Source organism: Sminthopsis crassicaudata, chromosome 1, assembly GCF_048593235.1.
Source record: "Sminthopsis crassicaudata isolate SCR6 chromosome 1, ASM4859323v1, whole genome shotgun sequence".
Classification (NCBI taxonomy): Eukaryota; Metazoa; Chordata; class Mammalia; order Dasyuromorphia; family Dasyuridae; genus Sminthopsis; species Sminthopsis crassicaudata.
The window spans coordinates 20728842-20743644 of record NC_133617.1 but is presented as its reverse complement, the minus strand read 5'-3'; the positions used below and the strand labels follow the sequence as shown (position 1 = coordinate 20743644).

The following is a 14803-nucleotide window of genomic DNA, read 5'->3' as shown; positions in this document are numbered from 1 at the left end:
TTCCCAAGGCCGCTGCACACCTGCCCGATCGGATCCGCGGCCCGGAGAACTACAACTCCCATAAGGCTGTACAGTGGGGCCGGCTGATGACGTTAGAGGCCTGCGAGTTTAGGCTGTGTTTGTGCAGCAAGGTTGGCGGGGCCGGAGAAAGGAAGCCGAGCCAAACTACATTTCCCGGGATGCTCCCGGCTCGGCGTCCCCGGTATAAATAGTGCATCCGGGTTCTCGGCGGCGCTGTTTGGCGACTCGTCGCCATTCCCGGAGCAGCTCGGCCTCGGCCCCGGCCCTGAGGCGAGGCGAGTCCCCGACCCCCGCCCCGCTGCCCTCTCCCCTGCCCCGCGGCGGGAGAGCGAGAGTGTCCGGCCGGCCGGCGGGCGGGGCTCGCGGTCCCTCCATCTCGCCCCGTCCTCTTTCCCTCTCCTCCTCCCCGTCCTCCCTCTCCCTCCGCTCCGCCCCGCTCCGCCAGGCCCGGCCCGGACGTCCGAGCGCCGCCGCCGGCCTTCGCCGCCAGGCCCGAGCCGCGCCCGCCGCGAGCCGCCCCGCGCCGGGGAGCCCTCCGTGCTCCGCGCCCGTCCCGATTGAGAAGCCGAGGAAGGAAGCAAGGACAATGTCGCCATGAAGGCCGAGAACCGCTGCCGCCGCCCCCGCCGTCCGCCGCCGGCCCCCAACGCCATGAGCCTGGCTCCCCGCCGCGCCCGCTCCGCTCCGACCGAAGCCGCCGCCGTCCCCGCCGCCCTCGCCGCCGCCGCTGCCCCCCCCGCCGCCGCCCCCGCCGAGGCCCCCGTTGATGCCGCAAAGCTCGCCCAGCAGCAGCAGCAGCAGCGCCGCCCCCGACATGGACAAGAACAGCGGGCCCCCCAGCTCCTCCTCTGCCTCTGGGGGCTGCAGCAGCAAAGGACAGCAGCCACCCCGCGCAACCTCGGCGGGGCCTGCCGGCGAGTCTAAACCCAAGAGCGGTAAGGCACGGGGGCGCGCGGGCTGGCGGGCGGCGGGTGAGCTGGCTGGCTGCAAGGGTGCCCCCAGGGACGGGGCCGCTCGAATCCTGCAGCCCTCCTGGTCCAGGTTGGCCGCGGGACCCGGCGCCGGCCTGCGGCCTCTCGAGGTGCTGGGGTCCTCCCCGGCACCAGGAGGCGTGCGGGCTCGCGGAGTCTCGTGGGCAGATCCAGAGGCGCCTGGGTGGTGGTTTTGCCGTGTCTCTTGACACTCTGTGGGGTGTTTCTAAACTAATCCTCCCTAGCCCACTTTTCCCTATTCTCTTAAGGCGATTGTGAGGACCAAACAAAATAACGCATAAATGTATTGGTTCTTAATTTTCGCTGACAAGCTTGGAAAGAATTCTGGATTCGATCCGAAGCCTGAGGTTTTGGGTTCTAATTCAGACTCATTTGGCTCTAATCCCTCCTCGGATTTGATAGCTTTGGTAAACCGGCTTTCGGCCTTAGTTTGCTTATCTGTAAAATGGGAATAATAATAGCATCTAACTGGCTAGATGGGGAAGTATTTCGAGCTTTGGGCCTGGAGTCCTGAAGACCTGATGGCAGATCTGGCCTCAGACAGCAAGGTACTTTTCACCTGTTTGCTCCAATCCCCTGGAGAAGGCAGTGACGGACTACTCCAGAATTTTTTTGCCAAGAAAACTCCAAAAAAAACAGTCAGACGTGGACAAGAATACTAGTACCTATCTCTGAGGTTCTTGTAAAGATCTAAAGAGACAACATAGGCCATCTTGAAGCACTTTATTTACTTAAAATAATTTCTTTTACATGTAAAGCCAATTTGAACTTTTTTTTTTTTTTTCAATTTTGAGTCCTAAATTTTCTCCCTTCCTCCTTGAGATGTGAACAGCTCCTTTTAACTCCCTCAGAATTAGTTTGATTGAAACCCTGTTACCAGTAATCTCTTACTTGCTCAAATTGATAAACTTTGTAAGTCTTACATTGACATCCTCTTAAATACTCTCTTCTCATGACTTCTCATATTATTCCCTCCTGGTTCTTCTACATGGCTGAACATTCCCCAGATTTCCTTTGCTGATGTAGCATCCATATCATATATATATATATATTTTTTTTTTTTTCCTGAGGCTGGGGCTAAGTGACTTGCCCAGGGTCACACAGCTAGGAAGTGTTAAGTGTCTGAGAGCAGCTTTGAACTTGGGTCCTCCTGAATTCAGGGCTGGTGCTCTATCCACTGCGCCACCTAGCTGCCCCATCCATATCATATTTAAAGCATTTTATAAATGTGAACTGTTATTTTTTGTTTCTATTCTCCTGTAAGAAGCTTTCTTTGTCAATACAAATCTTCTGACTTTATTTGTAAGTTTGGAGAATTATGTCTTGACCCACCTCAAACTTGACTGAGGCTGGATTTTGATTTAAGTTCTCCTGACTTTGAAGCAAGCTTTCTGTCCCCTACACCTTGCTGCCTTTTAAATGATTGAGAATATTATTTGTAGTAACACTTGTCTCTTCCCCAAGGCCTGGGTTTACTTTGCTTCTTGATAAAACAGAGCAGGTGGGACTAGACTCTGGCTTTAAAGCCTGTAAGCCTGAGACTGGGGGATCATGGGATGGGATGACAGTTCATCTCTGAAGTGAAAGAGTAGGGTGCTACTAGTATAGACCAGGGAGGCTGGAGGCTGAGGTCCAGAGCTCCTTGTCTGCTTGGGCCACCACCGTGGTTTGGTTTTGGACAAGAGACTCTTCCTTGTCTAAGGTCTGTTTCTTTCCTCTATTAAATGAATCAGAGTAGGTATCTCGGGGTCCCTCTTCAGCTGTACGGCAGGGTCTCTGCCAGTTACCAGCTGTTTCCTGTGGGGTTGGACTAGATGAAAATCTGCCACCTTTTAGCCTTTTAGAGTTATGATTTCTCTAAGGAGACGGATCTAGATTTGGAGAGGGGGAATATGGAACCTGTGCCCAACTCTTCACTTCCAGGCCTTGAATGCCTCTAGACCTCATTTTCTTCACCTAGGGTTGGGTTCTCAGCATAGGGTCTGCCCCTGGTTGGTTTCCTCCTCAGCTCTGAGGTCATTTAACTGACCTGGGGGGTGGGGCCGAGTGGCAGTTGGAGACCTTGGGCTCCGGCCTGGGCATCCACTCAGCCTCTGTGATGGGGACTAGTCACTGAGCTTCTTTGGGACTCATTTTTTTGAGTTTTCTTCATTAATGTGGGTTTTCTCTATGGGCCCATTGCCTCTCCAAGCAGTAACCTAGGAGTGTGTTGGGGTGGAGCTGCCTTCAGGCCAGGTGATTCACTTCTGAGTAGGAAGCTTGAGAAAACCTCTGCTAGGGTTCCTGCTCTAAGTGACTTAGAATCTTTATGGAGCTTCCACTGAAGTTTGAGTCAGTAAAAGCCCTTTATTGGTCATAATAAACTTGGGTCAGTTTTTCTTCCCTAGCACATGGTGGAAACGGATCATGCAGTGTGAGAGGTGTTGGTTCCTTTCAGTTCCCATTCGTTTAATGCCAGAGATGGGCCAGAGCTAACTTGTCTAAAATCCTGTTCAAGTGCATAACTTTATTGACTAGTGGAGGCTCTAGGCTGAAAGAGGCTTCACTCTTTACTACCTGGGTAACCTTGGCAGGTCTCCCCCCCAATACCCCAAACTATGGGGTTGGATTAGATAATCCTCTGGGCCTGGGAACACCCACCCCTCCAGTCCTGCCATGCCCATTTCTGCCTGTGACCTTGGACTAGCCACCATTCTGCTTCTGTTTTCCTGCTTCACGTGGAGTGGGGGAAGGGGAGATTGGCTTAGATGGTCTCTGAAGGCAGCTTGGTGTCAAAGCGAATATCGAGTTTGAGGCCTGGAGTCAGGAATTGCTCACTTCAAATCCAACTCAGACCCTTACTATCTATGGTCCTGGGCAAGTCACTTACCCCTGTTTACCTCAGTTTCTTCATCCGTAAAACAAGTTGAAGAAAAGGGCAAACAACTCCAGTATTTTTGACAAGAAAACCCAAAATGAGGTCATGGAATCTGAAAGGACAGAACCACTACAGTGAAGGTCCCTTGTAACTCTAAGTCGATGATCCTATTATCTGTGATCTGGAGGGTGTTGGATTAGTAAAAGCTGACCTTTTAGTGGTGCCTTAAGGTTTGTTTCATCTAAACCGAACTCCAAGTTTATGCCCTTATGATCTACGCTGCTCTGGGCAAGTCTTACCCTATCTTTGGCCTTGGTAAAATGAGGGGGGTGGAATTAGATAGCCTCTTCTTCCTTCCATTTGTGACTTAGGGCCCTCTCTTAGTGAGGGCTTTTTTCCAGTTTTTTCTAATTTCAGAGTTTAAGTTGGTAGTGTCATTGTGATAGTTTATGTCCACTTAGCTCTTAATTGTATAAACAACTTTTAATGATTGTTTTTTATTCTCTCCCTTCCCACCCCTCCCATGGAGAAGACAAGCAATTAGATATAGGTTATACATGTGTAGTCACATGAGTCCCTATAGTTTTGAAGAAACTTCCCAAAATCCAGTGAGGTAAAGGATTAGAGGGTTATCTTTAATCCTCAGATGGTGAAATTAAAGTCAAATATCAGGGCTTTGGAGCTGGGAGAGAATTCAGATGTTAATTTAAGAATTTTCTTAACTGAAACTAAGTTTGCCCTATATGGGGAGCAGGGCCAGAATTAGGACTCAGGTCTCCTGGTGGGCTCCATTGAGGCTTCGTTTCTTTCACCTTGATTTGAGGCTAGCTAGCAGGAACCTTGTCTTCCCTTCCCCTTTACTGGATTTGGAAGAAGCATGGGTCCCTCTGGTACAGGCTGCCTCGCCCACGTGCTTGGGTTCTAGTCTTTGCCGCCATATTAGGTCGGTCCCTTTAAGCTTCTTTGGATCCGTTTCCTCTGGAACTTGAGAATGTTGCTGACCCCTCCATTTCACTCAATGACCTTGTCTTTTCAGCTGTTCCTTCCTTCTCCCCAGAAGGGGGAGGGGCAGAGAGGTGGCCAGGAGTTCCCTGGTGAACATATGCCCTCTAAAGCATTCCCAAAGTGTGGGCCTTTCAGAGAAGAACTTGGTTTATCAGCAGACCCCCTTGCTCTTATGCCAGTCTGTCCCAGTGCTCCAATTGTAGCTTGTAGAAGAGGATTTAGAGCTGAGCCTTGGAGGCTGTCTGCTCAGACACCTTCACCACACCTAGAAGCCCCAGCCCCACATGAGAATCAGGTCATGGCTCTCACTGGCTTTCTGGATCCCAGAGCTACTCTTTTTGTAAGATACTGCTGCCTCCCGAAGACTTGTCTGGCTCCTGCTGCCCACTGACTGTGCACTGGGCTTTGGGGATTTGAATTAGGTGGTTTTCAGAGTCTCTGTAAGGCCCTTCTCCCAGGAATGCAGCAGATTATTTTTCCCAGCTCCCAAATCAGTGATGGGTGTGACGCAAGCCCCAGATGCTTCCCAAGTCCCATCCTCTTTCCTCTTGGACCCCATTTCCCATCTTCTCCTTTCTTCCTATTCACTTTGAAACATTCAAACTAGTCAGGATGGCACTGGAAGAAAGGCTTGTCTACAACAGTGGAGATGGATTTCAGAGACTGAGATAGTATAGAGATTCCTGATGAACGGCTTTTAGGTGGGTAATATGTCAGAGAAGCTTAAAATAAAGGCTGGGTGGTTTGGTTTTAGGCAGTTTTAATATTCTCTTCTTAAAGAACACATAATGGGGCGAGGGAGCTGTCTGGCAGCATTCCTTCACACAGAACAAAGGCCTCCAAATTAGGAACCTCCTTAGTTTAGGTTCAGAAACAAATTCTAAGTGGGGGCCATGGAAGTAACCTGGCTTGTACCTTACCACAGTGGTCATAGCCACCCTTTATTGAGGGCTTTCAGGTTCACAAAGCACTTGACGTAAGCTGCTTACTGTTTCATTTGACATTTGCTAATGAAATCTCTAACAAGACAACAGATCCACTGTGCTGTGTCAGGACTATACTGCCCTGAAACTTGAGAAAATGAGCCGAGTTTTTGTTCCCAAGATGATTAAGGCTTAAGGTTATAGCCTTGTGCAAGCAAATATTTGTATTAATTTGTTGTCAAGTTGTGTTCTGGATAAATATTATGGATTCATTCTGATTACCTAACATGGATTCTACCTGCTCCTTCAAATCAACACTTTTTTTCCAAGATGGTTTCCAAATTTTTTTTGTATGAAAATGAAAAATTATGGAGTGTACTGAGAATGTTGTAATCAGAGGCCTGGATTTTCCTGAGTCTTGTGTAAACACACAGATGACAATCTCTTGACAGAAGTGTTTGTTAAAATAACTTGCTTAAAAACAAAGAAACCATACACATGCTTACTAGTGCCTATCAGTTGCTCAGGGAAAAAGAGAGACTCCCTAGTGTGTGCTTACGGTGAGATAGTTTGCTCCCTACCAAACATGACCTAACATAAAGGTTAAAGGATAAAGTTCACTGTGAATGTTTTTAGATGTTTTAAGTACTGGCTAATTTTCAGGATTGTATTGAATTTTATGACTCACCTGTTGGTTGAAGTAGACTGTGTTAACATAAAATAACAAATCATAGAGTGGGAATGCAGTTCAAAGTGATTTAATAAACAGTTTGTCAGCAGACAACCCAAGCCTCTATATTGGGAGCTGGGGTGGGGTTGGTGGGATTATGAGGGGAACACTTGTCATCTCTTTTAAAAAGAAGGAAAAAGGCTGGAGACTCCATAGCTTTTTTGGTATTTTACCAAAAATCCCACCAAAGTTGCCTAAGTTTAAAATGACTAAATTGGGTAGATTGGTCACTCTCAGTTAGAACACTAGCTCGACTTCATTGCCTAGCGATAGTGATGAAACAATACAGTTTAGGGAGATAGTGCTGACCTTAGTTTCTATGTGACCTTAGCCAAGCTACTTATCCTTTGAACCCCGCTTTCCTCTTTAAAATAAGGGCTGTGGAGACCCCCACAGGTAATAAATGAAGCACTGTGCAGACCTTCAAAGAGTGCTTTCTAAATGTCTGCCATTATTAGTTTACTTATGTTCACTCTGTTGGAATACTAGAAGATAAAGCCTCAAATTTCTTTGGCCTTTTAAATGGGAATTACTTATTCTTTTGTCCATTTATATAGTACAATAGTTCCCCCCCCCCCAGATAAGATCTCTTACCTTTATATTTGTGTAGCTGACATTTATGTAGTACTTTGGATTTTATGGATTATAGCTTCTTTTATAGTTTCTTTCCTATAATAGATGCAATTTTTTAGTAAAGAGTTAAGACACTGTTCTAAGAATTTTTTACAGTGAAATGTTTCTTGAACATTGCTCCCCAAAAAAGTTGGAGGGAAAATGAAGAAAAAGAAACTTAGCTTTATAGCAAGCATCAAGCTATATATTCCAGAAATAAGACTCTTACCTCCTCCCACTGAAGGGTAGGTGGACCCAATCATTTAAAGGTTAGCAACACTTCAGGTATTGAGGCAATTCTTTCAGGTTAACTACGTGACCTTCTTTTCTTCCTGTTCCTTTACTGACACCAAAAGCAAGGTTGGGAGTGCAAACAAGTATTTGCCTTTAGCAATCCTTAGAATTATACAGGAAGTTTGAGCTGATGTTGGCCTTGAAAATTAGGATGACTTTAAACCAAGCTTCTTTGAGAATATTTGTGTCTTCTAGGCTAGAGTCTTATGTGTGGGAACTCCACAGGTGCTACTTAAGGGAAAAAACTTGAATTTTGTACTGAAGTCAGAAGAGCTTATACGGATTCTTTCAGCCCTGTCCACAAACTAGAAAGCCCTTTACCTGCCCACATGGCCTCCAATCCCAAGCGTTGGCTACATCAATTCAATATAGTATTTATCCCATTGAAGTCCTAAATAAATTGTTAGCCAGCCTGTAGCAAACATCTGTGTTACCCAGAATGATGGAAGTATTTGTCAGCTACTCTGCCGAGTATTGTGGGTAAGGAACTTGACCACGATCCTCCTATGAATCAGCAGCAATAACTTGTAGCTGTTGCTCTGACCTAAGCAGGGCCACCTGTCTGTGCTTTCACAATTAATATAATATATGAAGATGTTGCCAAATAATTTGTTGTGACTCCTGTTGAAAATGATATGGAGTCCTTAATTTGGAAGTGAGGAATGAGAGACTCTTGGATAGAGACTCTATCATTAGCTGTGGAAATAAGTAAATGGACAGTTGCTCCGGAATCAGCTTTTGAGGCCCAGGAGTAGGTCCATTGAGGGCTAGGATTTTGTTTAACCCTTCATACTGAACAGTCTGAAGATGAATCTTTTTTGGCTCATCCACTATTTGAGAAAAAAAATTGCCCCCAAGTTATCTTAGCCAGCTTTCCACAAACAGTGTCCTTGCAAAAATAGTGCTATGAGTTTTTATCTCTGAGTGCCAGGTCTGGCTGCACTGGCAATCTTTCCGCTGCTGGTTTGTGCAGTGTGAGAGATAACAGACCCATTCTGCTGTCTTAAACTTGGTAGTTAGTATGATGGAAGTAGGAAGAAGATTAGGGTAGAGGATGTAGCAGTTATAAAATCATGTATTTGTAATGTGGTCAGTTGCAGTCATCCCTTGTGTTTCAGAACCAAATACTTCCTGGACTTGCTTTCTGTCAGAGTGATTCTGTAAGCATTATGAAATTGTTCCTTGCCCGTGTTGTAATAGGTGGGGGAAATCTTGAAGACTGGACTTCTGGATGAGTTAACAGCTCTATGCAAGTCAGAGGCAAATCTTAGTTATTTTAGATCATTATGAGCCATCCTCACCATCTTAATATACAAATAATTTGCCAGGGCCCTAAGAAATGTTGAAATGTTTGTGATTACCAGAAGTATGTATTTGGCCATCTGCTCTTTTCATTGCCTTGATTTCCCAATTTTTTCCTTCTTTTTTCAAAGTTAATTCCCTGGAAAATGAACAGTTAGAAGTATTCTTCCTTTTGAATTTTAAGCTTTTTGAGGGATTTAACCATATAATTTCCATGAATCCAGGGGATTTCCATGATTAATATCAGACATTCAATGAACTGCTGAGAAGAAAGTATTATACTCAAATCCTATCAGACATTCCTGATAATTTTGACCAAAAGCAGTGTCTAAAAAAAGATTTTGAAAATTGTGGACACGGCTTTTGACCAGAATTATCAGGAATGTGACGATCATTCCAGGCTAGATCCCCTTTTTTTGTGACCATCCCAATTAAAAGAGCTGGTTACTGGCATTTTGCCCAAATAATAGGACTAGATCTTAAGCACCAGTGGTAAGCAGGTTTGTGAGTGATGGAGCCTGCCTGAAGAAGCTGACCAAATACAGGGGTTGGAGACTACTATTGCAGCTGAAATGTGAAGGAAATTTGCTTGTCCTCAAGTTCCTTTTTCTTTTCTTTCTTTCTTTCTTTTTTTTTTTTTTTTTGAGAAACTTATCTTTGACATTAAGATTTAAAAGCCAACTAAACTTATTCTGACTTCTGAAAATTGTCTTTTTCTAGTTTTTAAGGCTTGTATTGGTTTGATCCATATAGTCCATATAAGGGGGGAAAGCCATGCAGAACCCTGATTCTATTCATCTGGTAATTAAGGCTCCCCCCCCCAGATGGTATAGATACTAGATTTCTGTTTTCATGAAGCATTGAATAACTTGTGATTTTGACTTGATTTGGATAAATTTTTACCAAAGGGAAAATTTAAATTTTTCTTTAAACTTTTGTGCATTGCTACAAATACTTTGATTACTGTGACTTAAATCAGTTACTGCAGGATAAATTGCCAAAATTTCTCTTTACCTTTTTGGGTTACAAAGGAAATTCCCCTTACCAATGCAATGTGACAACTTCTTTGCAACTTGGATGTCTAGAGCTCCTGAGTGGTTAAAGGTCCGTCTTACCCAGGTGGGAGTTAAACCTACATCTAACTGCCTTGGAAGCCAGCTCTAGCTTCCAAGCCAAATTGCTCTTACTTTGTAAAGGTATTTTGAAATTAACCACAAATTTTGCTTTACTTACTCACTTCCCTTCTTACCTTAATAAATTAGGAATAGGATAATTCTCAAAAAGTTTAGAGGATTCAGAACTGCAGAAGGACCTTGGAGATTATTTTGTCTAATTACTTATTATCTACAGATTATTATCTACAGATATTACTTATTATCTACAGATGAGGAAAATGACTCAGTGAGATTGTGACTTGCTCAAATCCCACAGGTAGTTGAAACCTTTTGATTCCAAATCCAGCTTTCTTCCTATTAAGATTTTGGCCTTTATTCCAAATCAGTACATCTGGATAAATTTAGAATAAAAACTGCATGAGAGTGGTACTTTCTCTTTTTGTGGAGGGCTGCTTTGGGGATTCCAAATCCCTTGGCTTTTCTTTTCTTAATTTTTTTTTTTTTTTTTTTTTTTTTTTTTTTTTTTTTTTGCTGAGGCAATTAATTGGGGCTAAGTGACTTGCCCAAGGCCACAGAGCTAGGAAGTCTTAAGTGTCTCAGACTAGATTTGAACTCAGGTCCTCCTGACTTCAGGGTTGGTGCTCCATCCACTGCACTATCTAGCTGCACCACCACCCCTTAGCTAATTTTAAAAATTAAATTTGTTTAACATTTTTTCCCAGTTAAATTCATTTGTTTTTTAAATTTTTTGAGTTCTAGGTTCCCTATTATATATCCCCACCCACATTAGGAAATCACTTGGGAAGTTATGCAAAACATTTCCATAAAAGTCAAGTTGTGAAAAAAAAAAAAGGTAAACATAGATAAATAAAATCCTCAAGAAAAATTAATAGAGAGAATGAGAATTGCTTCAATCTCTGTTCAGACATAATCAGTTTCTTCTCTGGGTATGGATAAAATTTTTCATCTTAAGTCTTTTAGAGTAGTGATGGATGATGAGTGCACCACTGAAAATAGCAAAGCCATTCACATTGAACATCCCAGAACAATGTTATTACTTTACTTTGTATACGATACATTTCACTTTGCTTGAATTCATGGAGGTCTTTCCAGGTGTGTTTTTTTTTTCTTGAGAGCATCTGGCTCATCATTTCCCATAGAACAACAATCCATCATAAAGACTCACCATTACTGAGCCATTCCCCAATTGATGGGCATTCCCTCGATTTTCTTTTCTTTCTTTTTTTTTTTTTTTTTTTTTTTTTTTTTTTTTCCCCAAAGCCCCAGTTAGGAAATGTTAACTGTCTGAGACCAGATTTAAACTCAGATCCTCCTGACTTCAGGGCCGGCGCTCTATCCACTCATTGCTCCACCTAGCTGCCCCCCAAAGTTTTTTGTCCTGAGAAAAAGAGTTATGAATTTTTTTTGTACGTATAGGTCATTTTCCTTTTTCTTATTTGAATTTCTTGAATTGAATTCATCCTTGGCTAAATTTGAACTTGGTCTCTTAAGTCTTTAATTTAGAGTAAAAATCAGTGGGCATATTTCTAGTCATGTGAAAAAATGCTCTAGTTCACTATTGATTAGAGAAATATAAATTAAGTCAACTGAGGTATCACTTCATTATCTTTCAGATTGGCTAAGATGACAGAAAAGATAATGATAAATATTGAAGGGGGATGTGGGAAAACTGGGACACTAATACATGGTTGGTGGAGATGTGAACTGATCCAACCATTCTGGAGAGCAATCTGGAACTGTGCCCAAAGGACTATTGTACTCTTTGATTCAACAGTGTCTCTACGGGGTCTGTATCCTGAAGAGATCATAAAAAAGGGAAAAGACACGTGCAAAAATGTAGTAGCCCTTTTTGTGGTGGCAAGGAACTGGAAACTGAGTGGATGCCCATCAGTGGGAGAATGGCTGAATAAGTCATGGTATAGGAATGTCAAGGAATATTATTGTTCTGTAAGAAAGGATCAGCAAGATGATTTCAGAGAGGTCTGGAGAAAAGCTAGCTGAGGGAAGTAAGCAGAACCAGGAGATCATTATACACAGCAGCAATAAGATTGTGTGATGATCAATCAGCTGTGATGGACTTGGCTCTTTTCAACAAGGAGGTGATTCAAGGCAGTTCCAATAGATGGAGGGGAAAAGCCATCCACAGAGAGAACTGTGGAGCCCATGTAAAGTTTTGTCATCTTTTTTTTGGTGGCAGTATTATTTGGTTTTTTTTCTCTTTCTCATGATTCCCCCCCCCCCCCCCTTTTGATCTGATTTTACTTCACAGGATAAGGAAATATGTTTTTACCAATAGTGGGTTGCTTGCTGTCTAGGAGAGAGGGAAGGAAAGAGAAAAAAGCTTGGAACTCTACATGTATAATAGACATTTGAAAAATCATAGATGTATATTGTTTCCTAAAATTTTGTTCACTCTTTCACCCTTAACTCTAGTAATAATATCCTGTAATGATTTTTAGGGTCTTAACTAGGAAACTTTAATAAGCAGGTTGCCTTGGCTGTATGCCTATTTTATAGATGTGTGTGAAAAGCCTAGGCTGGAGTTATACTTAATGATTTAAAGAAAGTATGTTAGCTCAGCATTGAAATTTTCTAGCTAAAATATGTACTATCCTTTTCCCTTGACTGAATTTAACTTTCAACTTCCCTTATGTATGTGTATATGTATGTATATTTGTTTGAATGCTTTAACTTGAATAATTTGGAGACATTGTTAATTATGTCTATGATTTTGATTTGGCAGTGATTAGTGATTAGATTTTATTGTATTTGACTTTTTGTTTTATATCTACTCTTAATTTGGCACTAGTTAATATAAATCTTCCTGGGTGGGGTCAGTTTCCCCTCCCCAAGGCAATAGGAGTTAAGTGACTTGGCTTTGGGTCCCACAGCCAGGAAGTGTTAAGTATCTGAGAACAAATTTGAACTCGTCTTCCTGACTTTAGAGCTGCTGCTTTATCCACTGTGCCCACCTAGTTGCCCTGTTTTTTTCTTTGTTTAGTTTCTCATGTTTTTCATTCTTACAGCTTAGTAGTAGTTTACTTTCACTAGGTCTTGTACTTTTTGTTTCCAAGTGTTTCCAAAAGCAATGACTATAAATTCTGTACAGGGAATAGAATTATGATAATTATCAGCCCTTGAAACTGTTTGCTAAGAAAATCATCAAAAGCACTGAGGGTCCATAGTGGTGAAATTGAAAATAGGATGATGGGAAAGTTACAGCACCATATAGTTATATTCACCCTAATTTCCAAAGAAACCAGTAGAAACAACAGATTTATGATTAATGCATCTAGTTTTGCCTTTGCTTTTCTAATCTAGTAATGAAACCTAATGGTTTAGTCCATATCCAGCCATTGGGATGGGGGGGGGTTGGCAATTCAGAAGTCTGGATTTTCAATGAAATGTCTTCTCTTGCTTTTTTAGATGGAAAGAATGCGAGTGGATCCAAACGTTATAACCGTAAACGTGAAACTTCCTATCCTAAAAATGAAAACTTTAACAACCAGTCCCGTCGCTCCAACGCACAGAAAAGCAAAACTTTTAATAAGATGCCTCCTCAAAGGGGCGGCGGCAGCAGCAAACTCTTTAGCTCTTCTTCTAATGGTGGAAGACGAGATGAGGTAAGACTTCTGTGAAGGTTCTGGACTGCAGGAAGTATTGGCAGCCTGCCAGTTGTCTACTTTGTGAAGATCACTATCAACTTGAGTGCTTGTTACAAGCCCTGCAGTTCTTGAAACTTTTGCTCCTTCCTCAGAAAGTTGTGGACATGCCTTTGGAGGCAGGAACGTGTTTTCAGGATGACTGCAAATCATGTCATAATTGCTGGGTTTTGAGGTGTTTTGGGTAACTTTAGCTTTGTGTAGATACTCTGCAAGTAGGAGGGATGATGCCCTCTTTAGAGTTCCTTGGTTGTAGAATGACATTTATGTTCTGGCTGGCTCTAAGTGGCACTTTGGCAGAATGACCATGTCTTTCATGATTACTGGGAGAATGATAAAACTGCAGGCTGGGCCTGTGTATGACACATAGGACTTCTTTTTCAGATGATTATGTATTTGTACACAATCATCTGTTAAGTTGGTTTTTAATTTGATGCTGATAAGATTTTTTTCCTAGGCCACAAGTTCGAATTCTGTCATTTTCAATTAAAAATTAGTAGAAATGTGTCTTGAGTATTTTCTGGCAGAATTCATAAGCTTGTGGGAGTGAGCCACAGCAGGTTGGTCTCTAGGAAATATACGTCCAACAGACAGTATCAGCTGAGACTGGCCCAGGCAGCAATTAGTTACTGAGGGTGAGGAGGTGGGCATCTTGTAGGCTTTTGCTTAAAAAACCTTTTGTACCTAATCTGCACAACAGAGGTTCATGCTGTTTTAGTTTTATATAACTTCAGGCCCGATAGGGGGGCAGACTGTCTTAGTCACAACATTTGGCATGATACAGATTTCCCTATCCAGCTTTTGGGGGCTCTTTTACTTGGTCTGTTTTAAACTCTTCTCTTTAAAAGTGAGCAAATGCTTTGTTTTAATCTGTTAGCTATGGTGTTATTTTTTCAAATGGTTAAAGTAGTAGATGATGTACTGGCATTTGTAGTAAATAAGAATCTATCTAAAATAGTGCCTTTTTTTTCCCTTAAGGTAGCAGAGGCTCAACGGGCAGAGTTCAGCCCTGCCCAATTCTCTGGTCCTAAGAAGATAAATCTAAACCACTTACTAAATTTCACTTTTGAACCCCGTGGCCAGACAGGTCACTTTGAAGGCAATGGACATGGCAACTGGGGGAAGAGGAACAAATGGGGACAAAAACCTTTTAACAAGGAGCTCTTCTTACAGGCCAAGTGAGTAGAAGAGAAGTGGGCAAAAATGTCAATTTTTCCTAGGACATTGTAATCATTCTCTATTGGGTAGCTAGAAAGAATGGTTTGGGAG

At 42.8% G+C, this 14803-nt stretch overlaps 1 protein-coding gene and 1 long non-coding RNA gene across 2 annotated transcripts in view; one reads left to right on the top strand and one right to left on the bottom strand.

Moving 5' to 3' along the window:
- Positions 1-712: 712 nt before the first annotated feature.
- Positions 713-14803, top strand: part of RNF10 (ring finger protein 10) — a 26822-nt gene continuing 12731 nt past the window's right edge. The window contains exons 1-3 of the mRNA XM_074296108.1: positions 713-956; positions 13299-13495; positions 14513-14712. Of these exons, the coding sequence (XP_074152209.1) occupies positions 788-956; positions 13299-13495; positions 14513-14712 (566 nt within the window). The 5' untranslated portion in view covers positions 713-787. The remainder of the gene's footprint in view (positions 957-13298; positions 13496-14512; positions 14713-14803) is intronic.
- Positions 4335-7197, bottom strand: LOC141558645 (uncharacterized). The gene is made up of 2 exons (XR_012487107.1): positions 7123-7197; positions 4335-5510 (listed from the first exon to the last, which is right to left on the bottom strand). It is a non-coding gene; the product is annotated as an uncharacterized LOC141558645 (long non-coding RNA).